This window comes from Melopsittacus undulatus, chromosome 6, assembly GCF_012275295.1.
Source record: "Melopsittacus undulatus isolate bMelUnd1 chromosome 6, bMelUnd1.mat.Z, whole genome shotgun sequence".
Lineage (NCBI taxonomy): Eukaryota > Metazoa > Chordata > Aves > Psittaciformes > Psittaculidae > Melopsittacus > Melopsittacus undulatus.
In genome coordinates this window covers 51177842-51204533 of record NC_047532.1, presented here as the reverse complement: position 1 = coordinate 51204533, position 26692 = coordinate 51177842, and the positions used below count along the sequence as shown (strand labels likewise).

At 35.8% G+C, this 26692-nt stretch overlaps 1 protein-coding gene across 5 annotated transcripts in view; it reads right to left on the bottom strand.

Moving 5' to 3' along the window:
* Positions 1-26692, bottom strand: part of RABGAP1L (RAB GTPase activating protein 1 like) — a 249794-nt gene that overhangs the window by 200290 nt on the left and 22812 nt on the right. For all 5 annotated transcript variants that reach the window (XM_031049980.2, XM_031049979.2, XM_005150184.4 and 2 more), the window contains 9 exons: positions 25862-26054; positions 24028-24238; positions 21849-22023; positions 20953-21113; positions 20030-20140; positions 16361-16427; positions 14790-14892; positions 13401-13567; positions 8836-8980 (listed from right to left, as the gene is read on the bottom strand). In XM_031049980.2, the coding sequence (XP_030905840.1) occupies positions 8836-8980; positions 13401-13567; positions 14790-14892; positions 16361-16427; positions 20030-20140; positions 20953-21113; positions 21849-22023; positions 24028-24238; positions 25862-26054 (1333 nt within the window). The remainder of the gene's footprint in view (positions 1-8835; positions 8981-13400; positions 13568-14789; positions 14893-16360; positions 16428-20029; positions 20141-20952; positions 21114-21848; positions 22024-24027; positions 24239-25861; positions 26055-26692) is intronic.

Below are 26692 nucleotides of genomic sequence, written 5' to 3'. Positions count from 1 at the left end.
CAGGATAGAAGCAGAGTGATTAAGATGAGCCTTATGAAACAGCTCCACTAGTTACTGAATTCTTACTTACTGAAATAGTCTTACTTTTTAACTTGACTAAAGAGAACGCAGGTTGTGATCATATAGTCCCTTGCACATATTTGGCTAGCCTAACCCTACAAGCCTTCAGTTACTCCCCGAGGAGTTCATTCCAAGGACTTAATTACTCCTATTTCATGGACTGTATCTCTTAGTTAGAACCTAATTCTTTTTACCTGCAATTTACTTTTCTTCTCCCAAGCAATGTTAGTACATCCCCCTTTATAAATAAATAAATAAATAAATAGAAACCTACACCAAGGAAAACCCTAACAAAAACTAAACAAAAAGCCCAACATCTAAAGCTTTCTTTTTCTTCTCTAAAAAGAAAAAAAAAAAACAAAACAAAAAAAAACCTGTTTCTGTCCGCAAAGGAAATATTCTCCAGACTTCCACCATTTCGGACTTTTCCTCCAACTGATAAGAGGTGTTGAAACAATATACTGAGCCATCAAGTGTTAAAAAACCAGAAAAATTATGCATACAGTAACTCCAAATTATAAGCAAAAACCCCACAGTAGGGGAAAAAAAAAAGACCAACAAAAACCCACCAGAAAAAAAAGTAACAGAGAAACAAAATCTTGGCCTCATCTTCCCCCACATTTATTTTTACAGCACAAAGCCATCAACTACAGAACATCAAGCACACTTAGAGGATAACAGTAGTATTCACAGTAGTCCAAGTTGTGCAAAGACTGTAACAAAATACTGTGAAAGACCAACTCAGAAAAAAGTCAAATGGCACAGATCTTCCTCTCTTTGAGGAAGTACTTAACAGACTCTTTCAAACAGAAAGTAAACAACTAATGTTTTAAATCTTCTTGGGTTTATAATGAAAGAGTACATTTTTTCATTTAAACAATACTCCCCTCATCTATATTTAACACCAGTTAAAAATAAATATGCAGCCATTTTTCCAATAGGTTCTATTCTCCTTAGAGAGATCTACTAGGTTACTACATCACCAAAAATATGACAATTCCTCAGAAGTTAAACTCATTTGTCAGTTAACAAAAAAGGCAAATAAGGCAGGAAACCATATTGTTAGCTCAAACAGTTCAAGCATAAAAGTAAATAAGTGAAGTACATCCTACAGTGATAGAAAGCATGAATATGGCAGATAAAAATGAACAGGTGGGATATGAGCACTGATGTGAAAAGGATTTTTAATGAGTTTAAATTGAGAAGCTGCTACACGTGAAATAAAGAGTAGGTGGAACTGAAAAATAACATAGTTGGAGCAGCCTGAATGAGAGGGAAATTAGGTCATGAAGATAGGTGGGGAAAGAATTGGAATACTTCAAAAATGAGAAGTTTGATTTTTATGTAGGAGAAGAACAAAAATGAAGGGGGAGCTGAACTTGGCAGCGTATTATCAGAGCAATAAGATATAGACGTTACTGGCATGGAATCATTCCATACATACTAGATAAAAGAGGATTGTGAGAAAAGAGGAAATCACAGAGTATGAACTATAGGCTTGCCAAGAAAGATAAGAGTGAAACAAAGTTTAAGTCATGAAATTCATTCCAGTATTAAATAAGGCAGATTTCCAGAAAGGCGCATCTTTTCAGTGGATTACAAAATATTTTGTTGAACACTAAAAGATTTCAAAATGCCTTCCAAATCATATATTTATGAAATTACAATCTTCAGCACATTTTCTAATTTAGGAGGAAGAGCAATAATCAGGAGCAGAAAAATACGGATTGATTAATATGAACAATGACAATTTGAACTTGCTCATAGGAATCTTCTGTTTATATGCAAGTTACATAATTAACTCAAAGAAAATACCATTTGCTAGCTACTTAAGTACATATAAAGGGAGCAAAACAAAAAAAATACCCAAATTCTTCACTAGAAGCACACCAGTAACAGAAAAAAAAGTAATCTTATTCTTTTTTATGAACTTTAAGATACATATTTTTTACTTACAATCATTCAAGCAAAACCTAAATGCTGACAAATCCCAAAAATTTATTACCTTCCAAACAGTCTGCAAATTTAACTGCATCTCTACATAACTGGAAATCTAGATCTCAAAAAACCTTACATTTGTTAAACACTGAACAAGGGTGGAGCAGCATGTTGATTAGATTAGATGATGTCTGTGTTTCACTCACTGCATACAATAATGGTTTTCACACATCTTATAAAGAAGTCTGTGCAAAATCTCTCACAGGATCCACTCTTCTACTTTGAAATGATCCTGTTGGCTGCGTTAAATGGGTAACCAAATTGACTTTTTTTCATACAACAAAATTCTACATTTAAAAACATATCTTAATTCTATCTATAGTTTCTACACAGGCCCTGTCATCTTAAACAGGAATCATTTAAAGACACAAAAAATAAACTGTAACTGTGCATCTGAATCCGAGTGTAAAAACATGAGCAAAGAGATGATTCTGCCCTCATGTAGTGAATGTACAAGTGAGCCACCATGACATATCTAAAGGTGATGTACAAATGCTTAAAGCTAAATAAAAGAGTGTAGAAAAATTATCACTTCAGTTTGGTAGTTTTGCTCCCACATAGATGACAAAGCCTACTAAATGCTGCACAGTGGAGGTATTCTTATAAATACAAACATCTTCCACATGTACTGTGCTGTCTTAAAACCGACATCTTTGAGAACATGCAAGAAAAATCAAATTTGAGATGTCATAATTCTAAGGCAATGGAATTCTTTACTCAGTATTTCTATTTACAAATTTGTAGATTAGCATCTACTGCCATATTTGATATAATCAAACAAAAAAACCTCAGTATTAGAAACACATAATTTTTATGTGTTTCTCTAGCATTTTACCAAGGCAGTATGCAAGACATTTTGCTTATAAAAACCTTAGAATTAGCAAAACACTAGGAAGCTAATGACCAAAACTAAAGAAAGAATCTCACTTTAAGTTTAATAATTATTTGTAAAAAGTTGGGGGGAACAGTTTAAGTAATGTCTTTTAATCATCTTTATATAAATTATATAAAGGTGGTTAAATAAGATTTATTTTTTTAATTATATGAAATGTGAAATTATGTAAGCATAGCAGTGGCAGCTTGAGGTCACAAAAGTATGGCACTCATGACTGAAACCTGAAAAGATCCTCTAGCAGTAGCAAGTTCTAATTCCTTCTTCAAACTACTTTAAACCACAGTTTTACCACACTGTTTATAGGCCAACAAACAAAAGACAACCACTTCTCAAAGCATTCAAAACATTCAAAATAATCTGCAATTGCGTGTAGACAAGATGCAAACACAAATTTATGTTCATCTATTACTGAAGTGTCTATTGTGAAACGTGTCTATTTTACACCATAATCTGAAGTGGTTTTACATAAATTGTAAATAGATAATTGAAATCCAGAAACATACTTCACTTATGTACCCAAGGAACTGAAAACTCCCTTAACTTGAAAGTAATTTTTCCCATCATTCTGGAAGAATAAAACAAAGCCGTCAACAGATTTACCTGGAGTATTCATGAACCCCAGACCACAATTATGGAATTATATTTTGCCTTGAACTTCACAAAGTCAGTGTAAGCAACATATTTTATTAAAGGAAAAATCCCTACCTATACTATCTACCCAGACGCACCCTACAGGAGTGTCTTGTGGACGCTGAAGAGGAAGAGGGGAATACAACAGCTCAGACTAAGCCACATTTCTTCAAGGGAGTAACCTGCAAACCTAGTTTATAAAGTGAACTCCAGCAGCAATCTGGATTACAGGACAGGAAAGAATCTGATCACCAGGGAGGTGACCTTCCCTATACTCTAGCTCTTTGTAAAACTGGAACAGAAGCAAAATTAAAATTCTCCAATTTTCTATTTCATTTACAACCGTGAGATTTCATGAAATACTTCGGTACCCATGACCAAATTTAAATACAACTGTAACTATCAATAAGAACTGCCACCATTCAGCACATATTAAAAAATATCTTCTGCACTCAGTATTTTTATCTATACTGAGGAAGGGATTATGTTCTCTCTGGCAGCACAATAAGAGCTCCAGAAGTCAACTGAGTGCACTTACTCTATGATTTTTAGTAACAAAAGTTAACTTCTAAGGCATGAAAATAATCCAATCTGAGAGAATGGATAGTAAAGTCCATAAAAATGACATCAGGCTCATCAGAAATAGTTTCTTTTCATTTGGAAGCTACAGATCTTCATTCTTCAGAAGTGCTTGTATTTTAAAACTCATTTTGGCAATTATGGAACTGCATCAAAAAGTTCTTGTCTGAAGACAGCCACTAGCCAAATGAACTCATGAATTTGGATTTGTATCATTTTAGCTGATTTTTAATGGAGATGTCAAAAGACTCCAACACAGATTTAATTTATCATGGTTAGGAGTCATCAATATTACTCTGTACTGCATTAACATTAACAAACAGTTCCTATGAGTTACATCAGGTTATCTTTAATTTGGATAAAAATGCAGAATGGCACTATGAGTATCATTCTTCTCACTAAGTCACCCTCATTTGTTCACACTATCCCTCATCATAAACCCCTATTTTATCACAAAATACTTTCAATAGCTCTATTGACTCCTGTATCACCACTTCCTTTACTATTTTGGTTTTCTGAATCCTGTAAACAGCCTCTGTTCACCCACAACATTTGACACAGTATCCTGATTTAGTCTGGCTGATCATCTTCAATCATTTAGCATTGCTGACTCCTTACTTATTGTACACACCATTTTTTGTGCTGTCCAGTATGCTTAGATTTTTTGGAAGCTTTCAGGGTCCTTTCATTACTATTTTCATTGTCAAATTTCACCACCTCCCCACAGAATTTTTGTACCTCTTACATTATTTTTTTCTATTTTATCTCTTTTTGTTCTTACAATTTAAGACAGACAGACAGGACACAGAAATAGTTTTACCCTCCTAACATTGTTTTTTCTTTTGCTGCTCCTTCTTACTCCTAACAGCTTCATATTTAAATCTAATTTCTTCTTACTAAATGCCAATAACTAAACACCAAACACATTTCAACAGGATTCTTTTTCGTTTAATAACACTGTTTATGGATCAGTACCCACTACACGGTCAACTACATCCTTGCTCAGTTCTTAGCAGTCAGAAAAGTAGTATCTAAATCATTATGAAACCTACTGCTGCAGTAAATAAAAAACCCAAACAGTTCTGGATTCCTGGAAGTCATCTGAGAGCGTTCTATAGGCAATCTGCAATTCACGCTCAGAAAACTCTTTTTGGAGACTTGCAAGGCTGTGTTTTTACCTATCATGAATTACCTGCTTCAAGAGTGTCCACTAAGCATCCTGTGATTACACTGAAGGCAATTTTTGAATTGGAACAAAACCAAGTAACCACACACACAGGACCACAGGAAAAAAAAATAAAAACAATAATAACTCAGTTACAATCAGTTTAAAAACTTTCTGTTTTTAAACAGAATTGCTCTCACTTGTAGTGATTCCTAAGCTTCTGATATTATTCTGGTTCAAGAAGAAACTCAAATGGCATTATTTAATATTCTCCTGAAATGTTATATTAAAAAAAGAATTAAAATATTAGAGCCAAACAAAAGTCATCATTTCATGTATGGTCTAAGCAAGTACTGCTGCTAGAAGAAGGTAACTTGCTCTTCCCCTTGTTCTTTGTTATTTGTTTCTAGGACTGCATATTCTCCTTGCAAAAGCTTCTGGAAAGCAAATTTCTCCAATCCTTAGGCTCACACATGCAGCCACCCACTTTATCCTGCAGTAAGAACGCTTTGGGCAGCTTTGCCTTTTTTGACTAACGTAGCATACCAACCATCATTTCTGTTACATGTTCTCACTTACTCTTAATGCTGCGAAAAGAAGATTAGTCCAACCAATTGTGTTCTGCACCTTTAAGGTTCTACTCAAAATTAAATATTAACAGTGACCTTTTGGCTTGTTGATAAAAACTGATGCTTAAATTCACTTTATCTGAAACCATTCCAGGAACTGTAATATTTTCCTCATTATATATTTTAATATTTTAAAATTATATTCTGTAATACAAAACTTCTTATAACGGAATGTACTTTACATTATAGGTTTTGACAAGAAATCAATATTAATCATATTTTAAAAATTACTATCTCCAAAGCAAGGAACCTTACATGACTGGGTTGCCAGAAATTATCTATTATAATATTAATAATTTAAAAAAGGAGAGATCTTCCAAGATCAACCTCACTTTAAGTAACTACTGCACAATCTTTGTAAAAGTCTAATTTTTTTATATAGCTGTTCAGATGAAAAATAAAGCTAAAATGGGAAAAGGCTATTAAAAAGCTAAGTATGTTATTTAGGGAATATATCTCATTTTTCTGTAACAGTTGCTGCATCTTCAAAAGGGATGCCTAACTCTAGTATACTGATTATTTTAAATCATTATTGCAGGGGGCAGGAATCATGTTCGGCCCTTCATTAAAACAAAAAGAACAAGAACATTGGAAAAAATGCCTTCTTTCTTATGAAAATCTTTATTCATATGCTCATGGCATAAGACATCCCACTAAGCTGTGTGTATGCGCAAACACACAGAGTACACAGAAATCAGGTAAGGTCCAGATGAGGCATGCATTCTTATACAAATGAAACTGCTATGTATAGTGCTTCTGAAGTAAATTACATAATATTCTGAGGACATGCAGGACAGATTATGAAGATATAACAAAAATAAGAGAACAAATAATAATGCTCAGTATCTGTAATGGGAACACCAGCCTCTGGCCTATGAAGTAGTAAAATCCTTATAATGCACACCTGCCTTAGGTTGCAGGCAGAAAAAAAAACTATATGGCCAGGTAGCCATCCTTAATGTTAAAGAAAAAGCCTTCTTCCAAGGCTAAGACAAGACATTGTAAACTCAAGGGGATTTTTTTCCATCATCATAATTAGTACCCTGAAAAGAAAAACAAAGAAAAAGAATGAAGAGATTTATTTAGATCAACTGCAAATGACTCATTTAACCTGCATATCCACCAGGATAGATAACTTCTAGGCAGATAACTCTAAATGCAGTTTCCATGAGAACAGAGTCACATCGTGGTATTTTTAATGTCTTCTCTTAGGAAGTAAACTACATTTAAAATATGCAAACTAGCACTGGGAAGCTAAACCAAAGTTAAACTTAGGTTCATACCCCAGTGGAATATTTTATAATGAAGTAAAGCCATTCTAGTACCTAGAGGACAATATCCAAATTATTATTAATTGTGCTACATTTATCAGCTTCTGGAAAAGTGCTTTACTCTTCCAGTAAGAAGCAATAAAAAAAAAAAAAGTAGTCAAGTCACAACTTGAACTCTATCCTATCAAACAAGCTCCAGAAAACATTCTGACTACACAACTCAAATATCCAGCATGGAGAACACCACCCACAGATGTTAAACTACTCTACGCTGAACCACAAGACCTAAAGGTCAAATCTAAAATAATTCTTGCTATGAACAGTAAAGCAATCCCAAACAGCAATTAAATATAAAAGCTCCCTTAGAGAAAATAGTATTTTTACTATTCAGAAGTGGTACTTGATGAAAGGGAAAGAATATCAATGCCCATTCCGTTCCCTCCAGAAATCAGTAAAGGGTTTTCAGTTCACCAGTGAGCACTTGGCTGTGGGTTTTGTAAGCCTGCTGTCACCTTAGTATGAGCGGGCTTTTTTTCTCTGCAAGTGGAAAAGAGTAACCACATAACCACATCTGTCTGCTCCTGACTGTTTTAATCACAGGGTTCTGATTTGTGTTGCATAAACTAGTATCCACCTACTTATGTATAAGTAAGAATCAAGAGGGAATTTTTCCTCTGTAAGTGAGCCTTTATGTAGTATTGAGAGAACAGTGCCAAATATCTGAAGAATAACTTTGCAAAACTATCACAAGTTCTGGTTGGTCAGATATCCAGATCAAAAATGGCACACAGAAAGCCTATTCCAAATTCTGAATGCTATAGGCTAGCCTTCAGACTACAAAAAGATGACAATTGACCAAAGGCCTTCAGAAAAACAGAAAACAAATGAAACAAACAAAAAAAAAAAAAACAAACAAAAACTACCACCACCACCAAAAAAGAAAACCTAACACAACCCCACATCCCTACCCACCCCCACCCTCCCCCCCAAAAAAGGGGAAAAAAAAAAGACATGGGAAAGAAGCTTCAGAAGGAACAAATAGGCTGGGTCTGTGAACAGCAGCAATCCCCAACATGATGCCCAACTGAACCAGGAGGTATTTTGTTAAGACCTAATTATAAATGAGGTAAAACAAATCACATGCTCAGCAAACAGTTTGGGGGTGGGAAAATTCCCCATATGAGTCTGGGATTTTTTTTTTTTTCTTTGCAAAAAGGCACTTCAAGCCTGCCATTCCAAAGCCCTTTTGAGTGCTGTCCTTTAGCAGCACTTTCAAGGCAAATGGCTCCCAAATCAGAAAAGGTCTTCTATCTTGTTACCAGAGCACAAGTGCATCAGTAACATATATTGAAGCGCACATCAAAACGGACATGTGTTGTCTGCTGCTGCTACTGGAAGGACACCAAATTGGTAAATATGAAGAACTCCAAGTTGGTTTGCAAAAGTGCTATTACTGAAGAACCACTGCTAACAGAAAATTAGGTGTGATCTTTTTGTCCAAAGCAGTTGTATTTCTAATAGGCACAAATAGGAAGATTTAATGAGCAAAATAGTAGCAGAAATATACAACAGTATCTTGGGAACTTGTAAGCAATCTTTTATTCTTACCTTCTTCTGCCTCATCCTCCTGGGATGATACAGGCCCTCCTCCACTTGTTGGGCTGACCAATTCTTCCTCTCTTGCAGATTCTCTTTGTAGACTGACAACTTCATAAATTGCATCCCCGGCATTTGTATGGCTCTTTCCTTCAGACTAAAATAAAATACATGAATGTATTAGGTCCCCACTGTTGATAAATACAGTTCTAATAGCATGCCAAAACCAAACCAAAACACACACAAACAAATCTCCTACCAAGGCTAAACAAAAGTTTGGGCAAGACTCCCTCAGGTTTCTTTGCAATGGCACCTGTAGACTGACAGGAATTGACAGCTCTGTTTCTCTAAGTTTTACAGGTAGGAAAAATAAAACTGCTGCCGCTTAACAACCACTTTAAGTATTGTTCAGAATGATGATAAAAAAAAGCTCACCAATTTCAATAGCTATAATGACATGAGGTCAAAAGAGAAACTGCAGCAAATAGGAGAGCCCAAACAAGAAAAATATTGGAGCAACTAACACGACAAACAGGAATCAAATGCAAGGGGCGGGGAGGGTGTAGGGGAAATAATGGTAGGAAGCGTTAGTAGGTAAAGACATGACTAAAAAAGAAACAAAATCTCACACTTTCTGAAAGTATTAAATTTTGAAAAACCAAACCCTTGTAGTGTACTAACCCTTTCAATGTAGAAATGCATTGGCTGTACCTAGCTATAAAATTTGTGTTTGTACCCTAAATTTTATTTCTTATTTGTATGTATGTGCATGTATGTGCTTGTGTGTGTGCTCATGCACAAATCATGAATATTTGTCAATCTAACAGTTCATTTAACTTGGAAATTTGAGCATGGTATCTTTAACTATATATATATATACATATACATAGATATATATATTAAAAATTTGAGGTCAGAATATTTTCAGTGAAAAATTATTTCTTTTTCCTGTAAAAGCAGTTTTTCTTCCAAATCTGCCTCTTTAGGGATTTTGTAACTTTCATGTCAAACTACCTTGAAGCCTGTGGGGCAGAGTGAACCCATTTGTTTTGGTTTTACTTCAGGGTGGAGAGCTTCAGAGTTCAGCCTAAATCTTTCATGTTCAATGGACTTTCACATGAAAAAGACGTTAGTTACCTATACTTCAAGCACTGGATACAAGGTTGCAATTTTTAAATAAAAGGGGTATTAGTTTCTCCTCTGTGTTACAGTCCTGAACACTATTACTATTCACTGACATACAGTGATAAATATATTTGTGGAGAATTGTATGAAACTGCAAACTAATGATTATATTAAACGAACCAGCCCCAAAATGTGCTATTTTGCCTAATTAGTTACAATAATTTTCTGAACATATTAAAAACATCAATTAACCATGAAAAAGAGAACTAACATTTCAGTAACAGAATATTCAATTTGTTCTGGGAGAAAAAAAAAAAAAACAAAACAAAACAAACAACAACAACTGAACACAAACAAAATTATTATGAAGTTAGAAGGTTCCATGACACCTTTGCTGGAGATACACATGAACTGCTAACCAGCACCTGCAATTTCAACCAGCTAATGAAATTATGCAGATGGGTAGCTTAAATTGTGACTGCTTCAACTACACAATATAAATGACTTAATACTGAGAAGACTTTACTACTGTATTTTACAGTAATCATTCAATGAGAAAATGAACATGAACCAGCAGTGTGCACTCACAGCCCAGAAAGCCAACCGTATCCTGGCTGCATCAAGAGGAGCGTGACCAGCAGGTCAGAGGAGGTGATCCTGCCCCTCTACTCTGCTCTCATGAGACCTCACTTGGAGTACTGTGTACAGTTCTGTTGTCCTCAACATAAAAAGGACATGGAAGTGTTGGAACAAGTCCAGAGGAGGGCCACGAGGATGATCAGGGGACTGGAGAACCTCCCATATGAAGACAGGCTGAGAAAGTTGGGGCTGTTCAGCCTGGAGAAGAGAAGGCTGCGTGGAGACATCATAGCAGCCTTCCAGTATCTGAAGGGGGCCTACAGGGATGCTGGGGAGGGACTATTCATTAGGGACTGTAGTGATAGGACAAGGGGTAACGGGTTGAAACTTAAACAGCAGAGGTTTAGACTGGATATAAGGAAGAAATTTGTTACTGTTAGGGTGGTGAGGTACTGGAATGGGTTGCCCAGGGAAGTTGTGAATGCTCCATCCCCAGCAGTGTTCAAGGCCGGGTTGGACGAAGCCTTTGGTGGCATGGTTTAGTGTGAGGCGCCCCTGCCCATGGCAGGGGGGTTGAAACTAGATGATCTTAAGGTCCTTTCCAACTCTAACTATTCTGATTCTATGATTCTGTGATTCAGATCTGCTTTCTTTAAAGATGATATTCCATAGAAGCAATGGCCTCAATTATCAGACAGTTGTGCTGACTGAAATTCTCATGAAGTGATCTTAACGAACTTCAGGGTGCAGGAAGAAATACCCTGCATATTTTAACATTTAGCAGGATGATATTAGAGCCACTATCCCTGTTTTATTCTCACAGAACCTCATTATCAAGTAATTACAAAGTACTTGGTTAAATCAATTAAGTATTGATGCCATTAATATTATTAACCATCAGTATCTATAGCTTTTTTTTTTGAGGAACTAAAGTATGAGATACTATGGATTTTGTTGTAAGCTACAAGAATTACAAGTCTTCAGCTCCTTGCACATGTTCTGGTTAACTGTAAGACCCATCTCTATAAAACGAAAATAATTTGGTTATTTGTTTTTACTGAAGCACAAATGTGCTATATAAAGGAATCCACTTCTACAAGGATCATGCTCTAATGACAAAAATGTGAACGAGTAACACAGCAAGATAAATACAACAATCCCTAAATCGCACAGCAGCCTGCATTTATGTCATTGCTCTTATCTGACTTCACTTCCCCAATCTCAGTTCAGACTATTAAATCTATATAAATCCTTCTGCAGAAAAGTTCAGATTTTCCTCTGCCAATACAGACAGGTCTCATTTACCCCTTGCTGAAAATGCCATTTCATTGCTTGCTTTCTTTTGGAACAACATCAATCGATGCTTCCTTACTGGAATGGGCACCTTGCTGAGACAGCCCAAGTCTGAAGTTTCCTGCCAAGGGCTCTGCATGCTATAACTCAGAAACAGGCAGACTGCATACATGAATTTCTCACCAACAGTCAAACATGCTACATTTACACAATGAGCGACAGCATTATTGTCAAGATTTTCCACCAGCAAGAAAATATACCACAGACTTCATTGTCCTGCACAGAAAAGCTATCTACCTTTGGAGCTGAGGCTTTTGATGTTAATCCACTGTTACATTCCCTAGTTACATTCTGTTCCATTTCCTAGAATCTACTTATGCTCTCTTTTTAAAAACTCTGAGAAATCTACTTTCTCAGATACTTAAAAAAAAAAAAACAACTATAGTAATAGTCTAACAATTTTTAACCTCTACATTAGGTTCCTTTGCCTTTAAGGGATTATATTCTTACAGCCACTTACCTTCACATTTTGAACCTTAGTAACCAGAATTTCCCTTTGTTACATATTAACCGATTTTACAGTGAACAATTTAAGAATCATTTCTCAATTTTACCAGTTAAATAGACTTGCTTTATATGCCTGCACACAGGTGAGATTGCATGAAATAACAGAGAATTCAATAGGTAGGTGGAAAATTGTTTAAGCCCACAAAGTCGATGTCTTATGACTCATTTTGGTTGAGTTTACAAAGTCTGCTGGGTTTGGCTGGGATAGAATGAATTCATTTTCCTCATGGTAGCTACTATGGGGTGACGTTTGGATTTCTGCTGGGAAGTGTTGATAACACAGGGATGTTTCAGTACTGCTAAGGAGTCCTTACACACAGTCAAGGCCTTTTCTGCCTCCCACCCCACCAGCAAGTATGCTGGGGGTGCACAAGGAGTTGGGAGGGAACACAGCCAGGACAGCTGACCAAAGGGATATCTCAGACCACATTACGTCATGCTCAGCACATAAAGCTGCAGAAGAATAAGAAGGGCAGGGGGGACAACATTTTTGGAGTGATGGCATTTGTCTTCCCCAGGTAACCTTCATATGTAATGGAGCCCTGCTTTCCTGGTGATACCTGAATACCTGCCTGCTAAAGAGAAGTTGTGAATGAATTCCTTGTTTTGCTTTGCTTGCATGTGTGGCTTTTGCTTTACTTGCATGTGTGGCTTTTGCTTTACTTATTAAACTGCCTTTATCTCAACCCACAAGTTCTTGCTTTTACCCTTCTCTCCCCCATTTCACCAGTGCGGAGTAAACGAGCAGCTGCCTGGTGATTAGTTGCCAGCTGGGGTTAAACCCTGACACAAAGGCATTGAACATTTATACATGCTACTTAACTGTTACACATACTATTCTATGATTCTATATAAGCATCTCAGAAATAAAGAGTTACAAGACAAAACTAGTCTTCTTTTGCCACGTTGTAAAGATCAAATTAAGACAGAAAAATAAAATGTTCCCAGCACCAACTTTTCTTAAAAAAAAACACAACAAAACAAGCAAACAAAAAAACCCAAATATGGATTACCTGTTTTAATTTCATATAAAAAGTTTCCGTGAAGGTTTTTCTGCTGAAGTACCAGAAACGTTCATTGGCAGGATATACACGCACAACAGTCTCAAGCAAAAAACGAACTGGCTCTACTATTTCAGTAACAACCATATCCACTGCCACAGTCATGAATACACACTTATCTAAAACAGAAAAATTAAATCACATACAGAAAAATTAGTCAAAGTTCAAATTTCTCAAAAGAATGAGAGAAGTAAACTGTTGTTCTAACTGAAAACTCTATGCAATTATTACTATTGTACCCATTATAGAATCATAGAACAGTTAGGGCTGGAAAGGACCTTAAGATTATCTAGTTCCAACATCCTGCCATGGGCAGGGACACCTCACACTAAACCATGTCACCCATGGCTCTGTCCAACCTGGCCTTGAACACCACCAGGGAACATTCACAACATCCCTGGGCAACCCATTCCACTGCCTCACCACCCTAACAGTAAAGAACTTCCTCCTTATAGCCAATCTAAACTTCCCCTGTTTAAGTTTTAACCCATTACCCCTTGCCCTGTACTACAGTCCTTAATGAAGAGTCCCCCACCAGCATCCTTACAGGCCCCTTTCAGATATTGGAAGGCTGCTATGAGGTCTCTATGCAGCCTTCTCCAGGCTTAACAGCCCCAACTTTCTCAGCCTATCTTCACACGGGAGGTACTCCAGTCCCCCAGTCATCCTCATGACCCTCCTCTGGACTTGCTCCAACAGTTCCATGTCCTTTTTATGTTGAGGACACCAGAACTGCACACAGTACTCCAAGTGAGGTCTCATGAGAGCAGAGTAGAGGGGCAGGATCACCTCCTTTGACCTGCTGGTCACACTCCTTTTGATGCAGCCCAGGATACAGTTGGCTTTCTGGGCTATGAGCGTTTATTCTATTTATCCAAGTTCTATACCCTACAACACCTGCTGCAGAGAATGAGAGTATACATTAAACAGTGTACCAAGTAACCCTGGTAACTTTTTAAAACAAAGACAATATATAACCTGCAAAAAAGTCACCTGAAAACTAAAAGAAACAGAACAGCAATGCCTACTATTTATACTGCTTTGCTAAGTACAGAACGTGCAAAACAAGTTCTGCATGCTTTGGACCAAAAAGTCCTGATAACAACGGAACAAGAAAAAAAGCCCTAATCATTAATTTAGCATCTCCAGATAAGAAACAAACAGTTCTGTGAACAACTATTCACATTCTATATTGCATATTTTACACAGAACAGCTCCTAGCCCCAGACTTTTGGAGCATAATGTTATAAGCACTCGATATATGCACCACTATTCCCAGGCAAAACACATAACACCAAACCCATGTCACGTAAAACGAATTTACAAATTAGATTAAATTACCTTTAGGAGTTTCCTCATTAAGTACCAGAAACATGGGTGCATTAGGATTCCACATTCCAGTAATTACATAAGCCTTCCCATCAGAACTCTTTCCCATGGATTCCTAAGAATAAAAACATACAGGATTCTATTAACAGTTATGCTTTGTGATCAAAGAAATTGAGCATGCAAGGGAAAACAGTGTTAGGAACTTCAAAGTAAGACTGTGTTTGCTGTAGCACATACAGCCAAAATAAAGAATATGAAATAATCAACCGAGAAAGGTTATAGGGAAATGGAAGAGAAAAAAGAAATGTTAGGAGAAACATTATATAAGAAACTGAAGACAAGATAGTTTATCAAGATGGAGGGGGGAGGTTATGCTTATTGTAAGCACAAAAGCATTCTGGGATATCTGCCTCTCTACTTTTTCAGCAGCGGAGGAGCTATTACTAGTATGAGGCAAGTACATGCTTCTTCATGTTTTCTGGGATAGTTCCAAATGATCCAACAGGCCTGTATAGTAGTCTCTTTATAGATGAAAGGAGGTTGACATTCCTACTCTACAATCTAATTTGTAGTCGAGTAGCAAGAGTGACTAAGTTCTCTGGATCTAAATAGGAAGAAAAGAGGTTTTAAGGAAAACACAAATTTGTATGTATATGGTATAACCAATAAATGAAATAAGCCATTACATCCAGTGGTTAAATGCGCTTGAAATGTAAACATATATAAAATTGTAGATGGAAGAAAGACAGGAATTCAAATACACAGTCCATACAGTAAAAAGTTGTTATATAGATTTATAGAAGCCAATTCATCATGTCTTATACTCACTATATTAAATTTCTAATCAAATATTAAAAATGGAAAATTGGAACTAATGACATCAAATAGAGGTAGACACAGACAAATAAGACTTTGACAAGAAAACTAAATACTGACAGCTAGAATCATCTACATGAGTAAAGAAATGGACTGGGAAAAACTGGGATTACTGTGTAGCTGTAAAATCCCTGACTGGTTATCTCATGCGCTCCTTGACTTGAAAATGGCTGCATACTTATTAAGAACAGGGAAGTAAATTGATATTATCACAGAAAGTATAATATTATTTTGTACTTCTCTTAGAAGCAGCTCGTAAGAAATGGAAGATTACAGAAGACAAGTGAATACTTCAAATTCTGAGCAAGAATTTAAATTTAAATGAAGGAAATAAAGGCAAAGTTTCCAGTGTTCTGCAAAAGTAAGACCACTTCCCCAATACTCACATTTGAAAAAAATAATTGTTTGCTCTAAATTTTTAGGCAACATGCTTCACACAATAGAGAAAGCTTAGTTATTTGTAACAACCACCTGTCAACTGACCTGATCAGTGCTTCACCAACTGAATAAAAAACAGGTGCCATCGGTTTGGACACTTATTGAAATGTTTTGTCCACTGTATATAACATACTCATGCCTAGTTTCAAGATATAAACCCCAGGATTTCAGAAACAACAAATAAAACCAAACAGATGAGAGTTCTGTTTTGTTTGCTTTTTTTAAGTCACCTCTATCTTACTAAACAGGTTATGAGAGCTAAGCATTACCATGTCTAGTAAATGCATGTCACTGTTCTTCACATTTCGTCCAGGGCTTAGCAGCATCCCAAAGCATCTGTCAAGTTTACATGAAAGAGAGAGAGAATGAGAGAGATATTAATTTTTCAAAATACAAAAGTATTTTCTTGAACACAATGGCACAGCTACCTACTGCTTGCAACTCAAAGACAAACTTTCTTATCGATTTTCTGTTGGTGTTATGGTAATGCTCAGGAACCATCACAATGTATATTACAGAAACTACAACAAAATTCTTTTCCAGAATGAAGATGACAGAAGTTACTGTCTGACCAGTGAACAATTCTTGTTAAAAACAATTTATAATACTGTATTTAAAGATATCAACTGTTCCTATACATGAGTGATGGAGATTGACAAGAGGAAATTTACTTTCTCCCTAAGCCATCTTAAAAATTGTTTTCATACAATCATACAAAATATTACAAATTCACCCTTCTATCATCCAGAATATCACTGGTGTAAAAGAACAGGCAGCATAATGGACCCTTACAAACAAAAAAAAGAAAGAATTTGTTCAATTTTTAGACTTCCATTCTTTATTTTTTAAAACTGAACTTCTATATTATACAAGGCCTTGAATTCCAGAATTCCCATCCAATCATTTAACAAGGAAATGCTTTTGATATTTTTAAGAGTATTAAAAAAGAAAAAAATTCTTAAAGCATTCAGACTTTTGAACTTCCTCAATACTGATGCCACAAATCCAGGTCTGAAATTTCTGCAAATCATCTCTCTCTTCCTCCTCTGAAAATACTCCATTACAAATTTAAAAATACCAAACAGAACTACGTATTTTTAACAGAAGCTGCAAGCAATTTTGCAAAGACTTTTTAAAATGTTTGACCTCAAATGAGAAAAATAAATAGAAAAAAACCCAAACCACTTCAAAATCAATCATGAAATGTTACAGAAAAATAAGTCTGTATTTCAGAGGGGTTTGCTTTGAGAATTTCTCCTCCGTACAGCTCAGTTCTTTACTTCAATTCTCCAATATAATCAGACATACCAGTTTTTATCATTGACTCTCAGAACAATGTTAATCAAAAGCAATCTTTACAAGCAGTCTGACCCAAACCTCTACCCAAAAGAGGACCAACTTGTATTGGGCTGCCCAGGGCTTTGTCAAGTCAAGCCCTAAGCACCTTTCAGAACAGAATGAATCACCTCTTACAGCAACCTGTTCCAATGCTCCATTTGTATTGACAACCACTGGCCTAATTCACAGGAATTTCCAGTGAAGTAACTTGTGTCCATTAACTCTAATCCTATCACTCCACACCTCCCAGAAAACTCCATTTCCTCTGTATCCTTCCACCGGGTAACTGAAAGCACCAGGAAGAGCCCACCATTTCCACATTATCTAAGTCTGAACAAAAGCTGTTCTGTCATCTCAGCAACCCACTTACCCAAATGAAAATTTACATTTTTCAGCAAACATAAATTGTAAGAGATTTGAAAATTCATAGCTTAGAAATGAACATACAGTCTGCTTGCCTGCAAGCTGTGAAACTATTGTATCTTGAGCAAAGCTAAAAGCAAATATAATTTCAACAATGCTATTAACTGTAAACGTCTTAAGATACAAAATTATTATACCATGTAGTAAGTCTGTCTTTATTACTTTTGGGTATATGATTTTCATTTTCTACCTCATTACACTTAAATAGAATTGTGGAGGCAAGTTACTCTTTTTCTTTCTTCGTATTCTCCCTACTAGAAACTTAAAAATCAAAGTGGTAAATAAAACAATAGACAGCAATTTTGCTTTATATATATATATTGCATAATGCAGCGTCATGTAAAACAACAGAGGCAGCCAGTGTGCTAGGACTTATACTTAACAATACAATCAGGCTCCTCTGTGAGACTAATTAGACCAGGTAGAACATTGCAGTAGACTGACTTACTATTTCTTGTTCCTCGGGTAGAAAATCTCTGAGAGAGATACAATTTATAATAATAGAGGGGTCACTAGCTTCTACTAGGGGCCAAAGTAACTCAACTGAGAGTAACCTACTCTATCAAAAAAGCAACAGGCCCTGTCCAAACACCAGGAGGTGGCAAGTTTCTGTGAGTGATACCAGCTTTACTCTACTGAGACCAGGAAGAAAGATTCTTTAATTCTTTAGGCCAAAGACCAAACTTCAGCAACAACATTTTTCTGCATTATGATTTCCACTTAGAAATACTTCTGAAGACACATTAAATTGCTTAAAAGTTCGCTCTCTGATATAACCTGATTGGCTATACTGCTTTTGAATTTTAATATTATGAGTAGTAAGAACACTAAATTACTTACAAGCCTGTGTATGTTATGTCAACTAAGTAACTTTTTATCAGCAAAGTTTGTGGTGATAAAAATAACATCTTAATTGAATATCCTAAACAATACCAAAATAAAAGCTTATTTCTAAGGAAGGGAGCTTTATTTTGGGGAAGAGGAAGAGAGGGGGAAATCAAACCACCAATTAAATGCTATTTAAAAATGCTTAAAAGAGCTCATAGTTTATTAACTGAATTCTGAAGCCAAAATTATTTCAATTAAAAACATAATTAAAATAGCATTTTTTAAGCCAATGCATAGCAAAAGCACAATTTTACAACACAAAGAATATTCATAAAAAGTTTTGCTATATATTCCTTGCTTAAAATTTCAGTTTTATTTTTGAAATCGAAGTCTGAAAGCAAGTCAAGACCTTAATCTTAAAATCTGGGAGCGTTGTGGGTTTTTTTTTCTTGATTCTCCCATTATCTTTAATTCCCTTTTCAGTATTCCCCTGTTGTGACTCCTTGACAAGACTGCCATCTGGTGGTGTTTGCTGTTTTTAAAAATTGAGCTATTGAGAAGGATTTCCTAATTTAAATTAATGCAATACCTACTGCTATTGTAGTAACATGAGTGTACTGTTAATGAACATAGTAACTAGGAGTTATTCTTCATATGCACCGTCCACTTCCTGTGCACGTGCTTTGCACAAAAGGTCAGATTATGCTGTCCAAAACGGACACCCCTGGTGTGATTTCCCTGAAACATGAGTTATCCACCATTCCTAGGCTTGTCACCACCACTTGAAGACAGACACTAGAATCACGTTATAACTACAAAGGAATCCTATTTATCTTGAAGACTCCACCAAAAGATTGCTCTTTCTAAACAGGAGGTGGAGTCCAAACTTGTAGCGTACACTGATCTAAAAGATCAATATGCTCCAAGATTTAAGGTAGCTCAAACAATGTAACTTCATTACTTATGCTAAACAGCAAGATGCTGGTAAAGCAGGATTACAATAAATGCACAGTTTTGCACTACTTAAAACCAAAAGAAAGCAAAGACAAAAGCATTTGAATGTTTTAAGTATCCTAACACTACATTCAAAAAGACAATTAAAAAGCAAAAGCCAAGAATGTCTGAGTATTACAGGCTATGTTTCTTGTTTTCACCTAAAAATTACACAAATACTTCAGAAGGAATCTAAAACTGAACTGGGCACCTATAAATTAATTAAACTTTGCAGTAACACTTTGTGTGTCATTGTTGTATGTTTTTCTGTTACATAACTTTCTAAGCCAGGAAAAAGTACATTAAATACTGTTCTCTCAAAAATGTAACCTGCATTATTTTTATAAGAATCTTACCTTTCAATGGCCAGTTCTTTGTTTGAGAGTTGCTGAACTGTAATCACCACTTTCTTCTCAATTCCCTGTTTAAGCTTGAAATACAATTTCTCTCTATCCTTTGGCACAGGGCTAAAGTAATAAAGAAACAAGTTTCTTTAGCACAGGTATAAAGCATTAACTGTTAAATACAGAAAAGAGAGTGGCAGCCCACTTACAATGTTAATGGCTAGAGTTATTTGACACCTCCTCTTCCTTTATTGACAAGTTAATAAAGTATCACTGAAGAAAAACAGACTACAGGCTCACACTTCATATGCTGTCTGGGGTTTATCAAATGTATCCAAAACTGCATGGGGTATTTGGGGTTTTAAAATTATAGAAAATATGCTATATACCAGCTATGAAGAAAAAATAAATAGGACATTTTCACAGAACTAACACTTAACCATCAACTCTCTCTTTCATTCTAAAAAAATCTTGTAATTAACTCTAAGGTGAAGAATACTTTCCTCCTCTGTCCCCTGTAACACTGAAAGAAGTTTACATTTTCTGAATCTTCAATAAATTTGGACTTCACTAGCTTATTTAAAATAAATTAATAAAATGACTGCTAGATTGTGGTCACTCAAGAGAATTGATTTAATAGTGTTTAAGGAGTTCCTACTATCTTTTCCATTTACAGAGGCCTACCTTTAGTATCCCAACCACAAACCATGTTCAAAAGAAACTAACTTAGAAAAGGTATAATGATTTTTAATCTTGAAAGAAAAGATATGGAGAAGAAAATTGTAAAAGCAATGCAACAGCTTCCTTTATATAATGAATCTACTTATGAAGTGAGGCCAAATAATTTTTACTGCAACACAGTAGCTATGTATTCTGCAAATAACTATATGCTTTTTTCAAAGAGATTTCCACTTCTCCCTTTCCATTCAGATTACCTAAAATTTCCTTTTCCATCATCTTCTTTGACTTCTAAGGAAACACTGAAAGTGTACACATCACTATCTGGAGTAGGAAGAAGAAAGTCCTTAACATGATCAGATGCTTGTTTGCAAGAACGTTTGAATGCTGTTGAGAAACTATATAAAATTCGGCTGACCTGCAGAAAAGCAGAAGAATACTTTTATGAAAACTAGAAAGAGTACTTTTAATAAAACCATTTGATGTGATTTTGAAAGTCATAAAATTACTGTCACTTTCCTCTTATAGTGAACAAAAAACATGCCTCATATAATACAAAGCATTCAGATTGGGTGTTTAATAACCAAGCAAGTTTTTATTCATGCCACATTTACTGCTCATGTAATGCTGAGCAGGTTAATATATTATAATAAGATTAGGAATGCAACTCATTAGAGGACCTGAATAATGCATTGTTAAATACACTACCTGAAAAGCACAATTAACAACTTCCTCTTGCATTTTCTTTTTCAACCTCTGTTTTTCCACCCTAGAAAATAACTTTTCTCACAAACTATCATGTAATTCTTTCCAAAATATCTATGGCAGAGTGCAATAAAATGATGCTTTGTAACTCATAAGGTCTACACTGCAATTTTGTTCTGAAATCTAGACAAATGAGGACTCAAAACCAGAATACTTGTCTTAAACTCAGGCTTGCTAAATCTTCCCATCACAGTGAAGTTTGGAATTACACTGAAATACTTAAAGAAAAAGTAAGTTATATTTATGACTAGCTGCATATTCTGTGAAACTCATTATATGTGTATTGACATTTTTCAAGGCACAATATACCATTTCCACATTTGGAGTAACTTCTTAAAATACAGCTTATATACTTTTTACCAGTCACTGTACAATATTTAATACTTACTGCCTCTTTAATCTCACAGGAAAAAACATGAATCTGGAACTCCTCTGTTCCACAGCTGCTTTCAGTAAATGCAAAACAGTCACTTTCTGAAGTTCCATTTTGTCCACGCACACAAAACAACACCTTATAGATTGGAAATGAGGCTATCTCTGTGTTGCTTGCTTGATTTATTATTCTGTCAAGGAAAAGAAGAGGGGGGATCAAAGAAAAAGGTCAATAAAATAAACATGCCTACCTGAAAGGCTCTTCTCAGTTAGATATACAAGTATCTAAACTGTAATTACGACTAAATTGAAATACACAAGATAAGCAGTAGGAACAGAATGTCAGGCTTTGCAAATTTAAGATTTAAATGTTTCTGGTTGTAACACTGGCTTAATTTCTTTTATACTCCATAATATAGACAAATATACTACTTCTACATCATGCAGTAACAATGACCATCATTGCTCTGTGATCATTCATGAAAACCAAAAGAAATGCAGAAACTACAGCAACTGTGAATATGTGATTCGCATACAAAGAAAATGTAATGTTAAAATTTAATTTTTTTTTTATTTTAATGGATTTAAATTCTTTTGTATCTCTGTTTAACAAAGCATTAAGGAAACATTATTTATTCAGATTCTACAGGACTATATAGCTTAGCAAATGCTTGCTGCCATGCTCAGGTGAATATTAATCACAGATTTAAGGGCTCATACATAATTTTAAATTCCTCTCAAACTCAGAACCCAAAGAATATTTCAGAAACTTTAAAAAAGAAAACAGGGGTGGTGGTCTCAGAACAGACTACTAGACAGTAAGTTTCATAGAGTAACAGAGTTCCACACTTATCTTCTTGCTACTTGTCCATATGCACATTCACATCAAAGGTAAGTAAACTTTTGTTACCTGGAACAGAATTGCAAGTCTAACAATAAAAATAAAGGACTAGTCTTCTGCAAGCAGGAAAATCCCAGACAGGATTTAGCATATGGTACTATTGGTGGGACATGGTAAATGGAACCCCACATGACAAGTATTCAGATAATTGAATGGAAACACTCCTCAAAGATGACACTGATGTCACTCGAACTGTGATGGGAGTGTATTATATCACACATAGATTCACCTTTACAGTTCTGTGCAAATTCTTAGGCAGTTCTTTGCTTAATGATGTCTTCTGCAATTAAAGATCAAAGGAACCGTCAGTTTCAACCTTCATGAATGGCCACATTCAAGCTATGAAATACAGATTGAATACCTATGCAAATAGGTACAGCACCCTAACACCTTGTGTCCATGTGGTGGTTGCATCATAAAACTATGCCGTGTAATTTCCCAATTCAATTGAAATATTGTCATAATGTCAAATGAAAATTTAAATTTTGTTCAAAGAGCAGACTGGAAGAAAATACATGTGCTTGAAAGTCCTATCTGCACAAGATGATAGTAAATACATACTGCAGCACAGAAAAGCACAGGAAAGAAATCTAAGCATATCCTTGATATGGATATCCAAGATATCTTGGTATCAGAGTTTAAACATAAAAACCTTGAATATTCAGACGCTCCCTACTTCTAGATACAAAACTGCTACAGATGCACCTTTATTGCACCCTGATTAAGAACTCTCATCACTACTTAAATAGATCTTTCTCACTAGGGGCAGGTAAATGTTTTTAGTATCTAGAGACTATCAGCATATGCATCCTGAGCCAAGCTCAAGTTTTGAATTTATCATAGCTGTCTGGAAATAGAGATTAGCAAGTCTTAAGTATTCAGCATCTATGGAAGAGTCTAAAAGTCAAACCTCTTCAACCCAAAGCCAAAAGCCAGCAGGACTACTACCACCTCAACGTATTTACCTTGGAGGTGATTATTTTCTCCCAATCTCCCTAGCCTCTAGGCATTATCAGCTCTCCCTTTGCAGCAGAAATCTTACGTTAGGGCAGAAATGCAGGTAGAAATATACGCTTCTGTTGACACTGTACAGCAACTGCTACCACCAACTATGTACTGCATGTTAAATGTGAGCACACATTTAGTAGTTTCAGAGGAATTTCTCAAAACTAACTGTCTTCAGCAAGAACTTTAGGCACAAATCCAGCAATTCTACTTCAATGTGCAAGTAACAAAGTCACACTCCACCTTTTATGTGCCTGTGCAAGTAACAAAAGAAAGATTTGCATATTACCTTACGGAGCCTTCTGGAATGTTTGGAACATAAAGTGTTACAGGTAAAGAGGCTTGACTTGAGGATTTCATGTTTGCCATGGCATGTAGAGCTTCTGGTTCATTTCGAGGGGCGGACACTTTTGTGCAACCTAAATAAGTCAGTTTGTTAAACAATACACTGTCCTCTTCCAGGGGTTCACCAGGAAAAAATGGCCTTGGTGCAGAGATTTCTGAAAATGAAGAAACCATTTCTTTAAGCATTTGCTTTTCTTTTTTTTACATGTTGTTTTCTGAATTATCAAAACCTCCCACTTTTTGGGAGCATGGACATGGTGTTCAAAAGTTCCGCTCTAATAGTAACAAATCTGGCAGCTTAATTTAAATCTATTCTATTCTAACACATATCTCCATGTATGGCATAGGGACAAATTGCCTTTTGTTTCTCTTTAGCAGTGCCAGAACACAATTTTTGTTTAAGCTTATTTTGCAGATGTTTAGTTTCCTTATACCTCTTTCTAGTTCCTACTATCATTTTACATAAAGATGCCTCTAATTCTCTTTCCTTCCAGGTCTTTGAAGCTTGTGTAGAATTATGAAATGGGGTTCACATTCCTGGGATAGCTGCATGAAACCATCACAGAGCTGGAAAAAAGAAAAAGGGTATCTGTCTGCTCCTCTACTTAGCAGAAATGTTCTTTTTCCACTTCATTGCTAGTATGGACTGAGATGATCTTGAGGGGGCTTTTGGCAGTTTTGCCACTATTGCTGTTTTCTGGTGGGATTTTTTTAAGGCATTTTGTCATTTGAGAAATGAGAGGAGATGTGGTAGACAAATCAGAGTCATCTAGGTTGGAAAAGACCTCTAGAGGTCATCTAGCTTTAACTCCTGCTCAAAGACAGATCAGGTTAGATTATGGCTGCTTTCAAAACTAGATCAGGTTACTTAGGACCCTATCCAGATAAGATTTCGTATCTCCAAAGACAGACATTCCAAACCTCTCTAAGCAAACCTGTTATTTCTGTTCCTTATTACTACGGCTAGTATTTCCATGATACTTAAATCACAAAGGTTGCAAAACTGTGTATGTGTATATAAGAGATGGGTGTTTCCATTACGCATAAGCTGTCTATCTTATTCTACCAAAAAACTTTTTTTTCCCACCACTTTACAAGCAGATACTTTGGGAATTATCTGACACAAGGCCACAGAAGTGCTCTGCATACCTCTGAGGAAAAAAGAAAATGTCTGGTTCAAGGCCCACAGAGATGTGCACAGCCTTGTATTCCTAATATACAGAGATACATTTTTTTAAAATCTACAATACATAACATATTTTATATAAAAAGTTTTCTGTCTTCCCTTTTTTACTAAAACTTCAAATACCAGAAAAATATCACAATCATTCCTAGCAAACGGCAGTTCCAAATGTGTCCTTACTGATAACTGGCAGTAGAATCAGAGATGAAAAGTTTATCAGTTTTCACAAGGTATATTCCAAGTAGTACTATTAATAAAATTGCCCTGGAATTTCTCATATGTCGGCAGCAGCATTTCTACTGCAGCTGTAGTCCATTCAGTAAGTTATACAACACTTAGGCCTAGCTCGTCTAGGACTGGAGACAAAACTAAAATTATCTTGACCAAAACTAAGCAGCACAGGCTATCTGATGACAGTCTATTCCCATCTATTATCCTCAGATAATCAGAAAAGAAGAGGAAGCCCAGGATATTGCTCAGTACAGTTTTATAATGAAGCTCCAGAAAGCTTTATATTCGTTTGCAGGTTAACCTGAAGCTGCATAAAGAAAAAAACTGCCATACATGATTGATGTAGGAAGCACTTTAGCAATACCTGTAGTAGAAGGGTCTAAAGCAAGGTGCAAAGATGGTGTATGTGTTTGACCTGCTGACCCATATTGAGCTGCCTGGCTGCTTGCATCACTGGAACCTTCTTGGAGAGCAGTGAAATTGTTCTGGTCTTTTTCAGAATCCCTCAGTAACTCTTCCATTGCTTTCTCCAGCTGATCATCTCCATTTGAAAATACCTGTAAGCAGAAGATGACATATTTTAAAGACACTTGTAGCTTTACTTTCACTATTATTTTTCAAACATATAATCTTACCCATTGCAAAAGTTAAGAACCTTTACTGAACAAGACAACACAGTAAGAATCAACATAATTAAACCCAATATAATCCAATGTCCAACAAATAATGCACATGTTTTTACTGCCAATCCAGAAACCATGCATCCAAAAACTACAGACCTCTCAAAATAACAGGTTTGTATGTTTATACCCTCCATTAATAATGAAGATCAGACTTTGTTATTGGTTAGTCTTGAACAAAATTTTACTTTCTTATTCATATCCATTTCAGTTGTTTCACCAGTTGTCCCACAGACTGGAAGGATGCAAGTCTACAGAAATGTCAAGAAAATGGTGAGACATGTTCCCTGGTGGGGGTGGAGGGACATACAGCCTTTCACAAGTACTCACTTTTCAGACCAAAAAAAGCCATGGCCAATAATAAACTTGCATCTTGGATTCCAAGACTCTTGGTTAATATTCAAGGATCACCTGCTACAAGCTCAGGAGTGTTGCATCCCAACTAGAAGGAAGTGCAGCAGGAGGGCCAGGAGACCTCCTTGGATGGATAAGGAGCTGCTGAGAAAAATTCACAG